This window comes from Bombus fervidus, chromosome 11, assembly GCF_041682495.2.
Source record: "Bombus fervidus isolate BK054 chromosome 11, iyBomFerv1, whole genome shotgun sequence".
Lineage (NCBI taxonomy): Eukaryota > Metazoa > Arthropoda > Insecta > Hymenoptera > Apidae > Bombus > Bombus fervidus.
This window is the reverse complement of record NC_091527.1, coordinates 6,374,215-6,394,055: the sequence shown is the minus strand read 5'-3', so window position 1 is coordinate 6,394,055 and position 19,841 is coordinate 6,374,215. Positions and strand designations below refer to the sequence as shown.

The following is a 19,841-nucleotide window of genomic DNA, read 5'->3' as shown; positions in this document are numbered from 1 at the left end:
GAATACATCATCACCTCATCATCATCAAAATTATTTATTATAATTGAGGTTAAATATTGGTCAATATCTTAAAAAATGCAAATTGTTGTCATAATTTTTTTTTTAAAGGCAGTTGCTTAGGCAGTATTTAAATGTATATGTGCAACTATGTTTTTCATTTTATCTAATATAATGTTCTCTGAAAAAATTGAAAAATAAGTGAGTAATTAATTGACAAAAATAATGTTGTGCAAAAATGCAAAAGATATGAGTGGAGATCCAAATATGTAACTATGTGCTACAATTGAATGCATATATATTACTGTATTACAAAATAAGGTATCAAAGTAGAGAGAAAAAATTTTTGGAGTAAGAAAACCAAAATTCGTTATAAAATTCCAAATTCAATAAAGCTAATAACACAAGTTACGTATTTTAACGTGAGTTAAACGATAGCTAGAGTAAAGTAGAAAATCGATATAACTTCACTGCAATGTAGTACTTTGTTAGTTTCTACCTATATAACTTTCGTCTAAAGTGTATTGAAATAAGTAGTATATTTGCTCACCAATGATAATCAAGGACTTATCATACGCCACGAATTAACTATCCTGTAATTCGGTTAACGTCTTGTCTTTTCGAGAACACTGCAGCAATCACTGGTGATCACATCGATACAGTGAAACAGCTGCTGCTTTTTTGACAACCGGAACTTGAAAATGGTTAACATCAGTTTTTAAAATGGCGCGAAAACTTGAACGTAGAAATATATAACCAATTTTCAAATAATATGGAGAAATATTTCCAAGATGTTTTATTTAGTGCATATCATATCTAAAATTTTATAATAAAGTCTGCGTGTCACGTAACTTTTATTTAAACATGAAAAAATATCGTGTTAAATTAACAAACATAAGCAACTATTGACCTTATCATCTCAATATTTTATACAGACATTACAAAATATTTGTAATACTTTGCATTATTCACCCTGCACTACATAAAACTGAGTCTGACTGATACTGCATCATGAATAGTTCATACTGAATTATATATCCAGATGCTAAACTTTCAAATATAATTATAAATTGTTAAATTTTATTCTAAATTATTCAAAGCTATGAACACTTTTTAGTTTCTTCTCATTATCCATATATTTATTGTTATATACACGTTATCATGAATGTTTCGATTTTGAAATTCGAATCTATATACTTTATATATTAAATTATTAAATATTTTCAGTTAAAAATACAAAACAACAAAATATTTCAATTTTACAATCACATGAAATTATTGTTAATATTACATTATAACGTTAATTATAAGAATTAATAGAATATCAGTTAGTTGCATATTAAATTATAAGGTTTATCTTATCTTTGGTGCAATAAAAATGCTTCGGAAAAGATATATATAATAAGTTCACAATCGAAGAGAAAAATACATGTTTTTTAGCGTAAACGATTACGAGTACCAACCAGTACATACTTTTTAATCTGTCATTTCTATTTATATTGTACAAGTTACTTTATTTATCGTTCTTTTTGAAATCTGTTATTTTCGCTTACATCTCATAAATATTTATATAAAAAGTAGAACGATCAAAATCAAAGTTTTCATTTAGCGATCGGAAGTTTTAAGAATTGATTATCATTCTTAATTCAGTAATATAAAGGAATTTAAAACTTCAACCAGTGTCAATTGCGTCAGTTGGAGGTCAACATCATACAGTGTATGCAGTAAGATGGCAGGCTTACTGCTGCTTGTAACGCGCATTTTATTTCTATTTGTCTTTAATTTAATCCTTGTATCTTCTGGTCCCGCGAACAAACCAGTACAAAATGTCCCGGAGCCTTTAATTCAAAGTGCCTTGAATTCATTGAATCAGGATTCTCCAACGCATCATACATATAAGGGCGGTAACCTGATTAGCGCGCAAAAATTGGTATGTTCTCTATAAACTTTCTAAAAATCAAATATTGATTATATAATAATCGAAATTTTTTAATTATTTCCCTGTACTAGTTTAGATTTAAAATATTGTTTAATTTTGTAATCTTTAGGAAGAATCTCCATATGTAATATACAGACTGACATTTGACTTAACTCCTACTTGCAAAGAAGCATTAGAACCTTGTCCTCGAGAAGCATGTACTGTGGAAGTGAAACAACACGAACTTGGACATATAAATGTTTTAAGAGAATCTATACAATGCATGTATTTGTATCCTCAATCAGTACAGGATGATCCATTGCAAGTACAAGAAAATAATCAGGATCAGGATCATGTTATTGAAAATTTAGACAAGCAAATTATTAACAATCAAAGTGTTGAGCTAGATCATGAAATTCAAAAGAATGGAGATCATAATGAGAGGCCATTCATAGCAATGAGAGCTTCTAGTCCTAATTATTGTCCAGGATGTCCATATGAGTTAAATCCAAATTTGCCTGGATTTATTGCTTTTGGAGAACAAGTAGTGAAATCAATGGATGAATTGATACAAAATGATTTCAAGCATAAAGTAATTGATATTGTCAAAGTAACTCGTGTTGTTCCACCTTCATCTAATATTATACAATATCAAATTTTATTGCGTATAGGAGAATCTGACTGCTTGAAAAATGCAATAGAGCAATTAGAATGCTCTATACAGTCAAATCTTCCTGTCAAGGTATGTTTGGTAACATTCAAAGAACAACCTTGGCAGCAATCTAGCCGTAAAATAGTAAAAAATAACTGCACTATGGTTGCTAATGAAGAGATTAAAGAGAATGTTAATTCTTATTCAACATTGAACAGCGAATCACTTGTAACACCAACACCCAACAAAGCAGAAACAAATGATGAAAAATGGGAAGTTCTAGAAAATTTAAAAGATGTTCTGGATAATTATACTTATATCACAACTAAAAAATCAGAAGAATCGGAACAATCAGAAGTGACAGAACATCCTATTCTAAAAATTTCCATAAACAGAAGTGATGATGATGTTAAACCTCAAAGGTTTGAAGATAAGGTAAAAGAATTTGGGGAATTTTTGAAAGATTTTGATTTGCCTACAAGACAAACTCAATCAGATCCAGAAATAAACAGAGAGGAAGTTAAAGAAGAAATCATTTATCCAAGAAAGGTAGACTCTATAATTAATAAATCACACACAATGTATAGAAAGAAAAGGTCAGGTCTTGTAGGCGCACCTGGTAATGTAAATGTTAATGATCCTACTATTAAAGAACTTGCAGATAAGGGTCTTAAGAAATTTTCAGAAAATTCTGAAGGTTCAAATGAACCTATGATAGTAGAAATTGTTGACGCCTCAAAACAAGTAGTATCTGGATTGTTATATAAAATAAGGGTCAAATTGGGTACAAGCAACTGTCCAAAAGGTACAAAAGATGGTTGTCAATTGAAAGAAGGAACTGAAATTAAAGAATGTTTGTTTACTATATGGTCTCAGGTATGGTTAGATAATGGATCTCCAAATATTACTATCAATTGTGATTCAAATAAACGCCGAAAGCGATCTTTACGAGGTAGTCGATATAATCAAAAAATGTTAAAGTTAGCTGAAGAAATAAAAGATGAAACATTATTCGAAGCTTTTATCAAGAAATTTGGAAAAACATACAATTCAGCCGATGAGAAACAAGATCGTTTTAAAATATTTAAACAAAATCTAAAAATTATTGAAGAATTACAGACGTTCGAACGAGGAACAGCTGAATATGGTGTTACAATGTTTGCAGATCTCACGCCTAAAGAATTTAAAGCTCGTTATTTAGGTCTTCGTCCCGAACTAAAACACGAAAACGAAATACCTCTTCCTGAAGCTGAAATACCAGATGTTTCTTTACCACTTAAATTCGACTGGCGCGATCACAGTGTAGTTACACCTGTGAAAGATCAAGGCCAATGTGGATCATGCTGGGCGTTTTCTGTAACTGGAAACGTGGAAGGACAATACGCAATTAAACATAATAAATTGTTATCTTTATCCGAACAGGAATTAGTAGATTGTGATTCTTTAGATGAAGGATGCAATGGAGGAGATATGGAAAATGCTTATAAAGCTATAGAAAGCTTAGGAGGTCTTGAATTAGAATCAGATTATCCTTATGATGCTAAAGATGAAAAATGCCACTTCCTTCAAAATAAGGCTAAGGTACAAGTTGTCAGTGCTGTAAATATTACATCGGATGAAAAGAGAATGGCACAATGGCTAGTTAAAAACGGCCCAATTTCTGTTGGAATTAATGCCAATGCCATGCAGTTTTATTTTGGAGGAGTTTCACACCCACTTAACTTCTTATGCAATCCTAAAAATTTAGATCATGGCGTTTTAATTGTGGGATATGGCATTAGCAGTACGTACAGTTTTATATATCTTTTAAATATATTAATTTTTATACATTTTTATATAAGATCTTTTTCCAGAATATCCTCTTTTCCATAAAGAATTACCATATTGGATAATAAAGAATAGTTGGGGCCCACGATGGGGCGAACGCGGTTATTACAGAGTTTATAGAGGAGATGGTACCTGTGGAGTTAACACAATGGCCACAAGCGCTGTAGTTGCATAACGAATATATTTAAAAAATTAATGCCTTTAATAATAATATTCAACTTCTTCGAAAAAAATTATATTTTTTTTTTTACTAATGCAATATGAATGTTAATTGCTTGTATTTTAAAAAGTTTCTTATAACATGTTTTATTGATTATCATAGGCATTTTGTTTCGTAAGTAAAACTGCATTCTCACAATAAATACTCTAAGATGATAAAGTTTTCGCAATTATAATTGTTTGGAATCGTAATAACGTTTTCATAATAAAAAACGTATTTGTTATAAATATTCATATTTTTGTCTTAATATCCGACATTTCCTTATAATTTAATAATTTGCATAAGTAATCTTTATAACGGCAACCTTCGAATATCAAAAATTTAGTAAATGTAATGGTTAATAGTAGCAAATGAATTGAAACATCAATTCAGAACGTAATTAAAAATTGTATTTCTCTTATTTGTCAGTCATAAATATATTTCGTTGAAATTCTAAATTAATGCAAGCAATGTACTGTTATTATTAGAAGTATTCATATACTTTTCCAATTTCATTTATTAGAAATTATAAAATTTCACATACGGAAAAAGATGTCTTTAATACATTCAATGCAAAAGGATTTCTGCGATCTCTATATTCTGTATTGAAAAAGATTGAAAACAACTTTTTCACTTGGTTTTTCTTAAAAAATGGCTGAAATACAAGTCAGATTATTGAAAAATATACATAATAAAAAAAAGTAATATCGATACATTGAGATCGTCACTGAAGAGGTTCCTCCTCCTCAATACATTTATCGATTTCACACTGAATGAACGTTTTAACCCCTTGCAGACTACCGCCGCATATATGCATTATGCGTAAGCCATCAATTTGACTGAGGAACTCATATATGCGTTTGGCAAAAGCAACTGATAGAACCAAAAGACTCATATGTGTGTCATTTTATTTATCTTGTGGAGAATCTGTGCATGTACATATGTCTAGAATTTAACATCTATGAACGAAAAGCGCGTCTAAGCAGGAATGTGCGCTGGTAATTTTAAATGACTATCGCGACAGCAGCTCGGTTCATGGTACGGTTAAATTCGAACCGTCCCGTCCACAAAGGGTTAATATATATGACATCTATCACGACAAAATTCGGATTCTAGTTACAAATACGAAATTATAACATATGCACATTGAAACATGAAAATAGGATTCCAACCATAATTTCTATAACTGAATATGTTGTAGAAACATAGTCTGTTCTTTAATTTATTATTTATCAAAATGTACTGACAAATGTTAACAATATTTATTCCGTGAATATCTCATAAAGTGCGCTTACGTAGCATTTGTAAAATATTCAAATATCTATCTTTCCATTTACATGTATATCTTAATTTTCTTAAGCGATACGTTCAACGCACATCGGCAAAAAAAAATCTATAATATTATAAACTAAGTACGCGAAAAAAATACTTATTACAATGTATAGGTAACGTTTATGAACTGCTGCTTTTCTGTTGAAAAAATAACATAATGTCACGGAATAAAATTAAACACATAATATTGCATTATACAAATTCAATGAAGACAGTGTAGTTGGGAAATATTTCACATAATATACTTTGTGTTCATACTGTATGGCAATGTTTATCAACTACCTGTATCATGTTATGTTTGTAATAATATATTCAACATCAGTTGAGAATTCTTTAGTATTTCCTGCACTTTTGCGTACAATTTTCTGTGCTATTATTTAAAATATATTAAGAAAGAATTTCATGCAAAGAATTGTTGAAAGAAGCATCAGCACGACGACATTTATTACTATTATTCGTGTCAGGTTACTGATGTGTCACTGGAACTTGAAAGAATTTTCTTTTTTTATCTCATCCTTAGATGAAAAAATAATTATAAAATGTACAGTAGATACAACAACGCAATGAAAGCTGATACAAGACAAATTTTGTATTATCCTCTAATAGTAATTGTAAGATCCCCATTGATTGTACGGTCCATATGCCTGTGGCCCTCCTTGTCCATATTGCCAATTCTGATAATTAGCATAGTTGGGATCGGAAGGAGGTGGATACTGTTGATAACCCTGTTGATATCCGCCTTGACCACCATATTGACCACTTTGAAATTGTTGTTGTGACTGATATGGTCCACTTGGGCCGCTGCTGTATTGGTATGATGACTGCGAACTTACAGAAGGCGGAGGTGGTACATTAGATTGATCTCCAGTTTTAACTTTCTTTGGAGGAGAAGTATCTCTGCAGAATATAAAATTGAAATTATTCAATACATTTAATTGAGGACAGTTTAAGCACCTTTCTTATAAAAATAATACTTACGTTTTTGTGTCGTCATTCTTCGTCTTTTTCCGTTCCTTTGCTTGCTTAATACATTTTTGGAATTGCTCATGCGCTTTCAACACTTGTCGAATATCCGGACTAAAATCTTCGAGAAATTCTACTTTACGTTGTGCAAAAAGTACTCTTTGTTCAAGATCCGCGTGTTCTCGTTCTATAAACATATCCATATATCCTACAATTTCTTGAGTATCAACAGGAGTCCTTTGCATTCCCAAATCAATCAATTGTAAATAAAGCCTTGGATTATCTTTATCTTTTTCTGTTGCCTAAAAATGTATAATTTACATAATGCATAAAATGTGGTCATATGAGAAAAAAAAAAAAAAAAAAAAATTGGAAAACGTATTTCAAAAATTCACATGAATATACCTTTAATAATACTTTGATTGCTTTATCCACATCACTCTTTACTTTACACAAAAATCGTGCATATTTTACTACAATATTATTCGCAATGGTTCTATTCTTACTATTGCTAATATAATTTTCATACAATGTACAAGCTTTATCTAAATCTCCTCTTCTACGCTCCAAATTTATTCTTCGATATGCCACTTGTAACATGTTTGGTATTACATTATCAATATTTTCCAATATATTTGCTGCCTTCTCAAAATTGCCCTGGCCCTCTTCAAATGTTGCCCATTGTAGATGTAAATTTGGTTTCTTCGGGTGATGCACCATACAAGCTCTCGTATATACATCTCTAATTTTTTCCACATTATCACCTTTCAAAGATTCCAGATAACGAACGAACTATAAAGAAATAAAAAATGAATGTTTAAAGCATTCAATGTAGAGATCTTTTTCAATTAGAGAAAAATAAATAAAACTTACTCTCATCCAGAATTCATCATATAAAGCACACGCTATTAAACATCTTTCAAATAAGATGATTATCCGATTCTGATCTTTTTGTTCAATTTCAAAGTCTAAATATTCTTTCCAATTTTTTAATTGACATCGTTCTAAAGGTTTAACGTGGAAATATGGCCTCTTAATCTATGAATGGAAAATAAATATTAAGTAATAAATACTACACTAAATTATATAATATGCATACTTACACCTTCCTCATATGACCATCTTGCAGCAACTGCATTAATATTAGCTTTGTGCATTTTACGTCTACTACTAATGATTTTTTCTCTAATAGCACGGGTCTCCTCATCAGTTGGTGGAAGTTCATGTGGCGGCGGTTCTTCTCCAGGTGGTGCATCATCTGCTGCTGAAGTAGAAGTACTGTCATCTGACTTCAAAAGTGCTTTCACTTCAGCACGTAATGCAAGAAAATCATCAACATTTAAAATACGATTCGGTAAGTTTGAAGAGACGAACTCTTGAAATGCATCGAAATGAGAAATATAACCAAGTGTTGGAGTACATAATAGGCGATCATATAATGCTGTTACTCTGCTGAGACGTTTCCCCTCCAATTCCCACTTTATATAGCTTTCCCAAAGACGATCAGATCTTAGCAAAAAAGAATATTATAAGTATCCAAGTATGACTAGATAAGCATATATATAAAATAGAAATCAATTCGTACCTGAATTCAAGACCACACGCCTCAATAGCTCTTTCATATTGTTCTCGTAGTTTTTCTTCATCTTTTTCATAGACGGTTTTGCAGTGATTGATGTAATGAAGCCAAAGGTCGACACTGAGCGAAATAGCTTTCAAACCTTGGTCGAATACCTGTAGTAATGGTTTGCAATCACACTTAGAACGATTTACAAATGATTGGGCTGGTGGTGGGTAGACTTATACCTATTTCTTTTTGTTTTTTGTTTTTTTTTTAGCTTTCGATAAGCATTACAGTTTTTTAGCAACGTATACTCACATATCATACGCGTACTGTAAATAAAGAGATTTAATTAACACAGAGATTGCAGAGCATTGTGCATTCACCTTAGAGTCAAGGAGTGTTCCGATCTGGGTGCCTCTGTGTCTTCCGCCACTTTTTCTTGCTCCCTCTCTGGCATGTTCACGTCCTAAGTCTTTGTTTCTGACTTTGATTTAACACCCAACCCAATCTTACTTACATTAAGTAAGGTACCGCATCTTATGCTTAAGTTACAATACTTTCTGTAGTAAGCTATGTGTACAAATGCTTACAGTAAATATTACACACAATTTCTTGCACGATAATATCGCAAATTGAAACAACTAGCCTTCGCTTGACTTACGTATCATATGTAGAATATTGATATAACGGTATAAGTAAAACATTAATATACGCAATAATATTGTAGATATCGCAGAATAATTAAGTAACTAGCTATTTGGTAAACGGAGAGAGTCGTATAGGTGCCGCAAGACGTGCTAGGCTGTTGGAAGGGAAAACCATATTTACGTGCGTGCACACTGCCCACGCGTCTTCCTAACTCGAGCTATTTTCATTAGATTGCGTTAATTAAATGATATCATAATGAGAAATAGACCTAATAGATATGGTAAACGAATTGACTCACCCTTTGGACATTTTCGGGGTTGCCTTTCTTCTTCTCGTAATCTGCAAACTTTCTCCAGTAACCGTAGCAATATGGATAACGCTCCAAAAATTTCGTATAAGCCTCGCGTGCAGCTTCAGCATCATTCTGTATGATAAACAAGTATTACGGATGATTTTGATATAATTTTGACAATATATATATATTTTTTACTTTTCGACTTACCTCTTGATCGACGTACTGAAGAAGATATGTCCATCCCGTGAAATCTGATGGATCTTCATTAACGGCTTTCCAGTATTTTTCTAATTCCGGTAAGGTCTTTTTCTTTGGTGACGCTGGTTTAGTTTCTTGTTTATTGTCCCCTGGATCTTCTTCCGTTGAAAGCGCAACTTTTTTTGCTGGTGTTTCGTCATTATTTTCAGACGTTGGTGAACTAGGATCATACTCTCCTTCTGCATTTAACTTACGTTTATCTGTAAAAGCAAACGTCGTACAAGGTAAAAAGATTTAAGTACAAAATAAAAAAGTTTGTTAAGTAAACATTTTCTTTTTTGCACTTACTTGTTCCTTCTATTTTATTCTTCTTTTCCAGGGTTTTACTCATTATCTTTGATCCACTTTTCTTCTTCTTTTCACTATCTAATGGCAATTCATCTTCAGAAACTGATTCAGTTTCTCCTAAATCTGCAGGAGCTGCTGCTGGCAATTCTTCATCAGATACTGCTTCTGTTTCAGGTTCCTATATGGTAATGATAAAATATTATATACTGCAGATACACATATGTATATATACAAATAGATATAAAAATATGTATATTTCCTCTTTATCGTTTTGATAACAAAATACCTTTGCTGCAGCTTCAGTAGGCAATTCATCTTCAGATACAGCTTCTGTATCGGGTTCTGTTTTTTTAATAGTATTTTCAGGTAAACATTCCATATCACCCTCTGTTGTTTCTGTCATTTCCACCATTCCTGTCATATCATAATCAGGCACAGTTTTTTCGGTAATATTTTCTATACTTTCTGATGTTTCTTGTTGACTATCTACCTCCATAACTTCAATTCCAGTACCTTCATTTATAACAGTTTCAGATTCAATTTCCTCTGTTTCTAAGATTTCTGTTACTTGTGTTATTGTTTCCCCATCATCATTCATAACTTCTTGGAAATCTATTAATACACGTTGATTTGTTTCATCATTACTAATATCTTGTCCTTCCATATCCATTTGTTCACGTTCATTCAACATATCAACTTTATCCATACTACTTTCTTCTATGATCATACAATCCGATACTGTATTAGAATGATCCTAAAGTAAAAATAAAACATAATTCCTCCAAGATATAAATCTGGTATATATGACGTAAAAGAACAAAATATTATGTATTATTTACAATTTGAGATGCAGATGTTTCTAAATCAGGTACATTTTCTTGAACTTCTATTTGTACACTCTGATTCATATTAATTTCGTGAATAGCAGTATCACTAGAATCTTCCAATTCCAAATGTAACATAGAAGAATCTTCTTCATTATGCTGTTCAATGATAATGTCACCAAATCTTTGCACTCCATTCTCTGGAATGCTTTCCATTACAACTTCTTCTTGTAATACAGGCACCTCCTCCTGAAAAATTGCAATTAGTTACTTCTATTGAATAAAATGTCGATTACATACATTGATGATTGCTAGAACTATCTGCAGTATTATGGAATTTACGCACCTCCACTTCTTCGATCTCTTGCACTTTTTTCGGAGAACGTGTAGCTCTTGCTAGAAGTTTCTTTACAGGAGATTTTTTCGCTACTACAGTAGTTTTACGTGTACGGCTAGATCTTGTACGTCGTACTGAAAAAAATAAAAATATTAAAAAAATGCAAAATTTGAATGAAATATTTACGTTAGATGCGTGTGCGAGACGCCATTCGTTTAATGGCGGTTCGCAAGTCTTTGCTCAGCTGCCGGGTGTATTAATATTTTTGTTTCGATTTATGTAAATGTATATAAATATAAATGAATAACAATATTATGTCATGTTGGATACAGTTTCTTTCAGAAATATCATCTTACCGGGTTCATTTAAAGTGATTTCACTTTCATCACCACTTGCGGACGACATTTTGCCTTGATACAATCTCTGGAATGTAAAACGCAGAACTGATGAAGAAAATGGCGGCAGAATAGTAAGAGAGGCCCTCTCTCAGAATCTTATGAACTAATATGATACAAATGATAACCTGACAAACCATTTTATCACCAATCAATAATAAATTGTACCGGGAAATATAAAAAAACATGTATGTATATATATGTATATAATATAAACATTATTTTTTGTGACTTCATATGTTTAAAAATTGAAAGAATTAAAGAATTTAAAAAAATGATATTTCTTTTAGTGCTACATATATTTATTGTATATTATTTGCATCTCAGAAGTACATATATATGCAAATGCATTCATAAATATAAAGAAGTCCCATTACCTATTCGCTGGGCAAACCTTAAAATTCTTTAAAAATGAAATAACAAATGAGTAAAAATAATATATATATAAATATATATATAGAGAATCAAAGATTGTATGAGCAGGATTATTAAGGATATACAAATACACGCATGTGCAAGAGAATCCGATAAAGAGCGCAAGTGCATAAAGTAATCTATCTCGTGTGGAATGTAGAACACATACTAAACGAAGTAAATACAGAGGTGCATGTATGTAATACAAGATTCTCTATGTATATATTTTTGTATACACGATTTTGTAAAACAACGTTTGTTGATGTTTGTAAATCCATATTACACGTTGATGTTCCGAGTTAAACGTGAATCAAAACAAGCGATGCTGAAGAAGATCGCGGACCATTCTATTTCGTTCATGATTTACCAATCCCAAACACCACGAAATTCCGAATCTTGTCGTTCTTTTCTTTTATCTCGTTCGCCAAATCGCCAGTGAAAACAATCGTTGTCTTCAATCTGCAACTGTTTCTAGGAAGATTAAGTTGTTGAGCTTCCGAAATGTTTTTTAAGAAGATGATCTAAGACAACTTGAAAATCGTCTTTCATTTTCAACATTTACGCTACATTGGGAATGTCAGAATGTTTAACTCAACCTGTATTTGGCGATAATAAGTGTGTATTTTGTAGCATACGAATATACGAATTCAAAAATTTGCGATAGGAAATGTCTTACAGTGATGGCGGGCGTCCAATTCGGAAGTACGGCACAAAGTCGCCGAAAAAGTTATGCGTGACGAAGAATGAGAATAGTGATAAAACAACAACAACCATTAACTGCAATAATCATCACCATAATCATTACCATCATAATCATCGCTTTCTCGACACCCCTCAGCCGTCAGTACACAAACGTAATCTCTATATTGTTTCTTTTCCTTTGATACTGCTGTTCAATGTTCTGAGGACACTTCTTTATCAGTTATTTGTGGTATTTAAGTACTTATATACATCTACATCTCAGCTGATTCAACGAAGACAAGCTTGCAAGCAGACCTGCCAGCTAGAGATCGTAGTTGGTCAAAAATCAAGTGAAAATTTAAATAATAATTTAAATAATACTGGGCAAACTGAGAACGAGGGAATGTCGCAAGTGCCTAGAAGGCAGGTTGGTCCTGGCCCTGGAGACCCATTACTTGCAAAACAAAAACATCATCATCGTAGAGCTTTTGAATTTATTAGTAAAGCACTTAAGATTGACGAAGATAATGAAGGTATTCTTAGATATATCTAGATTGTCTGTTTCTTATAATTTACTTCTTTTTGATATTTCATTTTCAATACTACTTTTATTAGGCCAGAAAGAAATGGCAATTGAACTTTATAAGAAGGGAATTGGAGAATTAGAAAAAGGAATAGCTATAGAATGTAATGGTGGTCGAGGAGAAGTATGGGAACATGCACAAAGACTTCATGATAAAATGCGCACTAATTTGGCAATGGCAAAGGATAGACTTGATTTTCTTGGTTTGTAAACAAATATTTTAAATACATAGCACATTTCTTAAGCTGTTCCACTCGCATTAACAAAATTATATATCACTTATTTATAAATTTCTTTTATAATTATAAATTATTCTTAAATAAAGTTATGGTACAGCTTAAGAATAATACAATATTTATGTATTTAGCATGCTCATGTGTTAATTGTTCTATATTGTTCACGCGTATGTGTGCATCTGTGTGTATGTGTGTGTTGTGCGAGAGTATTTATGCGTGAATGTACTCGTGCGTGTATGCATGCGCGCGTTATCCCTTTTTTTAATGGTTTCATTTTTGGCACAATATGTTTTTTTCATAAGCGACGCAAATTTTTATGTACAAATTAGTAGCCAAACTTCATATAGTAGCGTTTCTAACAGCCATCTGAGCATTCATTTCAAATCTAAGTACTAGTTATATAGTTTACAATTTGGACAAAAGTTAACGAAATTTATGGGTTCAAACTGTACTTAGCTATTTAGCCTACTGCAGCATGGCAGAGAATGTTTTTCCTTTTTGTAGTGAGTGTGTGTGAGCTGAAAAAACTGGATATCTGCAATGAATATCGTGCTCCTGGAAATAAAATGGACAACGAACATCCAGGAAAGAATCTGAGGGTCCGACGCAATATACACACATTACAAACAACTCGATCTTCTTTAAATACAAATCATACTAAAAACACAAACAGTACACAAACAGTGAACATAGGGCAGAATACATGTACCCAAATTCCCAAGTTAAGGCCACGTTCACCAAAAAACTATTCTGCCCATTCTGAAGGTACTGTTTGTCTGAAGTTTTGGGCTTACAATGCAGATTTTGAATGTAAATTTGATAATTGCTTCTGTAAAACTGTTGTTTCTATTTCATTGTTAACACATGCATCTATTATTAGTTTTTGATGTAATGCAACAAGTAATAAATGCAAGCATGTTATATTATTTGCTATGATTAACATAGTTTTGCTATACTTTGTAATGTAATATATTTATCTGAATAAGTGATTTAAAAAGAAATAGAATTATTTATATGTAGGTATGTATGAGACTACATATATATATATATATATATATATGATATTATGTGCATGTGTATATACACTTTATATGAAACAATGAATTAAGAAGACAGATTAATTTATATGCATGAATGTGTGCTTCATATAAACATTTAAAGTTTTATTTGAAAAACACATTAGAATAGTCTAAAAAGTATTTGTTACATTTATATTCTAAAAAACATTTTCATATTTATTTTGTAATCTCATATTCAGTGCTCAAATATCATTTGTTCACTACTGTATGACTTTTTAACAATATAGAATATTTTATATATATGAAATATTAACAATGTAATGTATGCTCTTAGTATTTTAATTATATATTACATATGTATTATAAATGTAGTTTAATTATATCACATGCATACTAGTTTAACAAATATATTTCATTCTTTTTATATTGATTGAAATTGTTAATAATTACTTCTTTCATTGCAAAGCGTCTGTCTTGTATTTTATTCCTTGTAATAGTTCTATATAATAGAGTTAACAGAGATTCGTATTTAAAAGTTCTATTAGTTTCATTTTTATGTGTTTATTATTTGGGTCTTATTTGTTTTATATTGTTATAGCATCTGGAAGAAAATTATCTGTTCCTGGAAAAAGAGTGGGGACAGTTATAAGCAAAAGTCAAACATTACCACGCAGCATGGGACGCTCAACACCAGTACAATCTTGTCATAGAGTTACACCTATTAAACCGTCATCTACGCCACCTTCTGTAAAAAGACAATTATCAGTACCTGGAAATGGTTCACCTGTGAGGAGACCAGGAACACCAACTACATCAAACAGTAATAGAGGAACACCTACAAGAAAAGTACCTCTTTTAAAAGGTGTAGATCCAAAACTTGCACAAGTAATTTTAGATGAGATTTTAGAAGGAGGTGCAGCAGTACATTGGGAGGACATTGCTGGTCAAGAAGTCTGTAGCTATTATATCTATAAATTGTTAAATAAGGAAAAATGCATAATAGAGTAGATAAACTTACAATTTTATATTTTCTTTTCTAAAACAGACTGCAAAGCAAGCATTACAAGAGATTGTTATCTTGCCTTCATTAAGACCAGAATTATTTACTGGCTTACGAACACCGGCAAGAGGATTATTATTATTTGGTCCACCAGGAAATGGAAAGACATTGCTTGCACGTGCTGTGGCTACCCAGTGCAATGCTACATTTTTTTCAATATCTGCTGCTAGTCTTACATCGAAATATGTTGGAGAAGGAGAAAAGCTAGTACGAGCTCTTTTTGCTATAGCGCGAGAATTACAGCCATCTGTGATCTTTGTTGACGAAGTGGATTCGTTGTTAAGCGAACGTAGAGATAATGAACATGAAGCTTCACGGTATATCTGTTCAAGTTTTGACATTTATGTAAAATGATTAATATTTATCTAATTAACAATTATTACATAGGCGATTGAAGACGGAATTTTTAGTTGAATTTGATGGTTTGCCATGTAATCCAGAAGAAAGGGTATTAGTTATGGCTGCTACAAATAGACCTCAAGAATTGGATGAAGCTGCATTAAGGAGATTCACAAAGCGAGTGTATGTTACGTTGCCAGATTTACGAACAAGAATTATGTTACTGAAGCGACTTTTAGCTAAACATAATGATCCCTTAACACCAGAAGAGCTAAATGAGATGGCAGTTTTAACCCAGGGCTATTCTGGAAGCGATTTAACGGGTTTAGCAAAGGATGCAGCACTTGGCCCTATTAGAGGTAAGATAAAACATAAAGTTTTTATTACACATTTTCCATTATGCTTATTTAGACTGAATGGATACGAAAGATTTTGTCCAGATAGTCTAACAAATAAATTAATCATTATTAAGTATGTATAAAAGATATATCGTAAAGTTTGTAAAGAAAGATATATTAATATTGTACAGAACTTAATCCAGATCAAGTAAAGGAATTGGACCTTAATTCCGTACGCAATATTACAATGCAAGATTTTCGTGATTCGCTTAAAAGAATTCGTAGATCAGTGTCACCTGCAAGTTTAGCAGCTTATGAAAAGTGGAGCTTCGAATATGGTGACGTAAGTCTATGATTTTTAAGAATTAGTTGATGCACAAGGCTGGAAAATAAGTTACACTAAAATATCGGCACATTCCAAAGAAAAAAAGAAGAAAGGAACTTAATGACGGAAAATACAACAAAAATGATTTTCTGCGATATTAATTATTACAGAGTGTAAATATACCAGCTTTTACATTTTCTAAGCTAATTTATAAATGACATCTATATACAAAAAGAAAATGTTATGATATTGCAAAAGGCACTCTTGCTAAGTACTGTTTTTTAAATCATATTACAGCAGTAACACTGTAATATTACTAGCTTTATATTACATATATGATACATTCTATACTCCATCCAGCAATCAGGTATTATAGATTTAAGTTTAAGTTGATATTACTTCATACTTATATTACTACACTCCAAAGATGTTGATATTAGAATTCCAATGTTTGTAGTTATACTGTCTATGTAGATTTTGGTAACTTTTTATTTCATATTTTGGTAAATCATGAACATTAATTTATTATTATTTACTTTCTTGTTATACGGTTATGCGCTAATAAGTTTAGTATAAATTATTCTAATAATGCAAAGAAGAATATAATTCTACAATTAGCAATTACAATATGCACTTTATAATAAAAAGAGTAATGTAAATACTTAATTACCATTCAAGCACAATTGATTTGAATAATGTTAGTAGGAAGACTGTATTTGCATATGAAACAGTTCACGTCCAATCAGATAATAAAACAATTACTGTAATTGGGTGTAAAGGATTAACTACTGCTATAATTATGTTATCAAATAAGCATAAAAATGAATAAATATCTTGGTTTTACATAAGCACGTTCTAAAAGTAAAGTATGCAGATAAAATCGTTTTAGGCATGTGAGTTTTGTAAAAATAACAAATTGCATATTGTATAACATATTGGGGGAAAATATTATTCATGTTATGTTTGGTAACATTTCAGATATTCGTTTGATAATTGTTAAAATGAAATTATATAATTAAGATCTCTTAACAGGGGGTATTATGCTTATTAAAATATATATCAATTCTTGATTTGATGAGATTTCTATGAGACAACGAACTGGAATTATATATTTGAACTTCGTGAAATTGAAAATATTTATTATTTATAGGTAAATATTATCAGTAAAAAATTAATGTTATGATAAAGGTATGCTACAAAAGGAAGTTGCATATATAAAAGTTTTTGATATTCATCTACTGCTTCAAATGCTCAACTAAAAGGTGATTGTGCTTGTACGATATAATCACTGATTTAAAAACACATTTATTGCAAAACCATAATACTAAGCTTCGATACTAGTCCGATATTGTTTCAATTTGAAATTAGTTAATAAGAACTTCCTAATTTTACTCGACGTACATGTATTTGCTTATAAGAGAAGCGTAGAGTGATTATTTCTTCACGTTGTAACTCGTTACAATCCTTGCTTTTCAATAACAATAATGCAACGAGTTCGAAGCTTCTCTTGTGTGATCACTAGTTAATACTGACCCATGTAGTATAGTATAATCTATGCATAGCATATTACGTAAAATGATGTTAAAAATTTCTTTTTAATTTTTGTCATGTAATAAAACAAGGATTGCCCGTTTCACTTGTTACAATTTTTAATATTAGTTACGACTGATGCACTGATAGAAAAGTGGTAATAGTTGTACAAAGTATAAATTTGCACTTGCGCAAAGTTGCGCACCTCTTTATTATTGAATATACGAACATAATTAAAGTTACAAATAATGTCAAAGTTCAATCTCAGCATTATATCAATATAGATGTATTAAGTTTAATATGTATTGCTGAATGCTGTATGAAATGAATTTTGATTGAAAAAATTATGACCTTGATGTTAAGTCAATGTTAAAACCATTTATGTTGCAAAAGTATAATGTGAACTGTATTGAAGTTTTGGTTATATGTAAAGTTTTTCGGCGTTAAATAATTTATGGTAAGCATAAGTAAAATATTTTTGCCCGAATTTTATCGATGATCTTGCACAACAGACTGTTATCAATATGGGTATATCTCTATTTACAACCCTGGCCTTCCATGTTAAAAACACGCTCAGCCTCAATTAAGTTATTTTGCTACTTTTATAAAAACTTGTAATAGGAAATTTCTTAAGAATATAAGCAAATAATAATGCTAATATTAATTATTGCTGCGTAAATTAAAAGTAATCAAATGTGAATTAATTATAAGAAATGTCTGTGCATGACTGCACGAATTATGTTTCCTTAATTGTAAGTTTCAACCCTCTTTTTCTCGATATTACGAAAGGATAAAAGTTATTTTGATAACCGCATAAAATTGATTTTAAGATATTTCAATCCACTTTTAATATGCACTAATATGCAATTTTACTAAAATGATAATGATGTTTGCAAAATAAGTAGTAACTGATTTGATAAAACGTAACATAAAACTTACAAAAGTTATTTTTATTTCGTGAATGATGTTCTTCATAGATCTTTTTTCAATTGTACTTTGATTAAATGCCAAATCTATATTTCTCAACAATATCATAAATTACGTAAAAAAATATGTAGAACAAGGTAGACAGATTATAATTGTAGATTGCAAACTAAAATTTTCGTTGAGCAACTCCTTCTTTTAATATATTATATCCTAGTTCGCTTGATGAAACAATTAACAAATACATATTTAATTAACATCTATATACTCAGTGACATCATGCAATTAAATAGTAATTTTCGAATGTAACTGAATAGTATAGTGTCACTTATTGTACAAAAATACAAGATATCCTACTTAGTATTTTGCCGCCGTGTGATCGAGATCGAGGAACGCATGTATTGTGTAATAAAGTGTACAGTACAAATTATTCTAGCGCATTTCATTTTAAAAAAAGAATGTTCACAATTTTCACGTGAAAATTAATTAAATTATTCACAGTATTACCGAATTCAGTTTTGATTAAAGTATTAAAACATTCTAACTTGACATTGCTATAATATTCACCAAAGAAATATTTTTATTTTATAGTAATGATATAACCAGCGTAATGTTTTCCGTTTAAATCGAACATAACGACGCCCCTTTTATACAGAAATTGTGTTTCCTTCAATAAATCGCAAACATTGTACTTAACGTTAAATTTTATTGTGTCAAAAAATCAGTCAGAATTATATCTTCTACATAAGTCATCAAGTGTTTTAAGTGCTTGACGAGATAGTTTGCAGAAAAAAATATGCTCGGTTAACGTAAACAATTATTGTAAAAGTATGTCGGCTGTAAAATAAAATTACCTTGTATGTACTTAAAAAACTTATTATATTATTTTTACATT

General features: G+C 30.9%; 4 protein-coding genes across 8 annotated transcripts in view; 2 read left to right on the top strand and 2 right to left on the bottom strand.

Moving 5' to 3' along the window:
- Snap25 (Synaptosomal-associated protein 25kDa) overlaps positions 1-707 on the bottom strand; it is a 28,781-nt gene extending 28,074 nt beyond the window's left edge. Inside the window, exon 1 of the mRNA XM_072012325.1 lies at positions 548-707. The gene's annotated coding sequence lies outside the window, so the exon portion shown is untranslated. The remainder of the gene's footprint in view (positions 1-547) is intronic.
- A 784-nt stretch (positions 708-1,491) lies between these two features.
- Positions 1,492-4,841, top strand: LOC139991917 (uncharacterized). The gene is made up of 3 exons (XM_072012316.1): positions 1,492-1,927; positions 2,046-4,350; positions 4,421-4,841. Exons 1-3 carry the CDS (start codon positions 1,727-1,729, stop codon positions 4,567-4,569), a joined length of 2,655 nt encoding a protein of 884 aa, XP_071868417.1. The 5' UTR covers positions 1,492-1,726; the 3' UTR covers positions 4,570-4,841.
- A 943-nt stretch (positions 4,842-5,784) lies between these two features.
- Prp39 (pre-mRNA processing factor 39) lies at positions 5,785-11,588 on the bottom strand. 2 transcript variants are annotated; one of them, XM_072012315.1, is made up of 14 exons: positions 11,459-11,588; positions 11,112-11,236; positions 10,781-11,014; positions 10,455-10,695; positions 10,228-10,355; positions 9,942-10,119; positions 9,603-9,853; positions 9,399-9,524; positions 8,474-8,622; positions 7,992-8,397; positions 7,762-7,926; positions 7,294-7,680; positions 6,904-7,190; positions 5,785-6,822 (listed from the first exon to the last, which is right to left on the bottom strand). In XM_072012315.1, exons 1-14 carry the CDS (start codon positions 11,505-11,507, stop codon positions 6,525-6,527), a joined length of 3,024 nt encoding a protein of 1,007 aa, XP_071868416.1. In that variant the 5' UTR covers positions 11,508-11,588; the 3' UTR covers positions 5,785-6,524. The 2 variants fall into 2 exon arrangements, with proteins under 2 accessions (XP_071868416.1, XP_071868415.1); XM_072012314.1 differs by having other exon boundaries at positions 10,228-10,695.
- Positions 11,589-11,988: 400 nt separating this feature from the next.
- On the top strand, positions 11,989-19,819 carry Spas (spastin). Of its 4 annotated transcripts, none has more exons than XM_072012318.1 (8): positions 11,989-13,125; positions 13,208-13,378; positions 13,916-14,176; positions 15,029-15,381; positions 15,476-15,807; positions 15,878-16,188; positions 16,359-16,510; positions 17,195-19,819. In XM_072012318.1, exons 1-8 carry the CDS (start codon positions 12,579-12,581, stop codon positions 17,195-17,197), a joined length of 2,130 nt encoding a protein of 709 aa, XP_071868419.1. In that variant the 5' UTR covers positions 11,989-12,578; the 3' UTR covers positions 17,198-19,819. The 4 variants fall into 4 exon arrangements, 3 of the variants coding, with proteins under 3 accessions (XP_071868419.1, XP_071868418.1, XP_071868420.1); XR_011800968.1 differs by having other exon boundaries at positions 11,991-13,125; positions 16,359-17,381; positions 17,471-19,819; XM_072012317.1 differs by having other exon boundaries at positions 11,991-13,125; positions 16,359-19,819.
- The last annotated feature ends 22 nt before the right edge of the window (positions 19,820-19,841 follow it).

Bases quoted from the DNA above. Each gene is read 5' to 3' on its own strand.
- LOC139991917 (XM_072012316.1), top strand. From the start codon at position 1,727: ATGGCAGGCTTACTGCTGCTTGTAACGCGCATTTTATTTCTATTTGTC. The intron at 1,928-2,045 runs GTATGTTCTCTA...TGTAATCTTTAG, and splicing joins TGATTAGCGCGCAAAAATTG to GAAGAATCTCCATATGTAAT. The intron at 4,351-4,420 runs GTACGTACAGTT...ATCTTTTTCCAG, and splicing joins TGTGGGATATGGCATTAGCA to AATATCCTCTTTTCCATAAA.
- Prp39 (XM_072012314.1), bottom strand. From the start codon at position 11,507: ATGTCGTCCGCAAGTGGTGATGAAAGTGAAATCACTTTAAATGAACCC. The intron at 8,623-9,398 runs GTGAGTCAATTC...CCATTACTACAG, and splicing joins ACCCCGAAAATGTCCAAAGG to GTATTCGACCAAGGTTTGAA. The intron at 7,681-7,761 runs GTAAGTTTTATT...ATTTCTTTATAG, and splicing joins ATGATGAATTCTGGATGAGA to TTCGTTCGTTATCTGGAATC.
- Spas (XM_072012317.1), top strand. From the start codon at position 12,579: ATGTCTTACAGTGATGGCGGGCGTCCAATTCGGAAGTACGGCACAAAG. The intron at 13,126-13,207 runs GTATTCTTAGAT...TACTTTTATTAG, and splicing joins GATTGACGAAGATAATGAAG to GCCAGAAAGAAATGGCAATT. The intron at 15,808-15,877 runs GTATATCTGTTC...ATTATTACATAG, and splicing joins AATGAACATGAAGCTTCACG to GCGATTGAAGACGGAATTTT.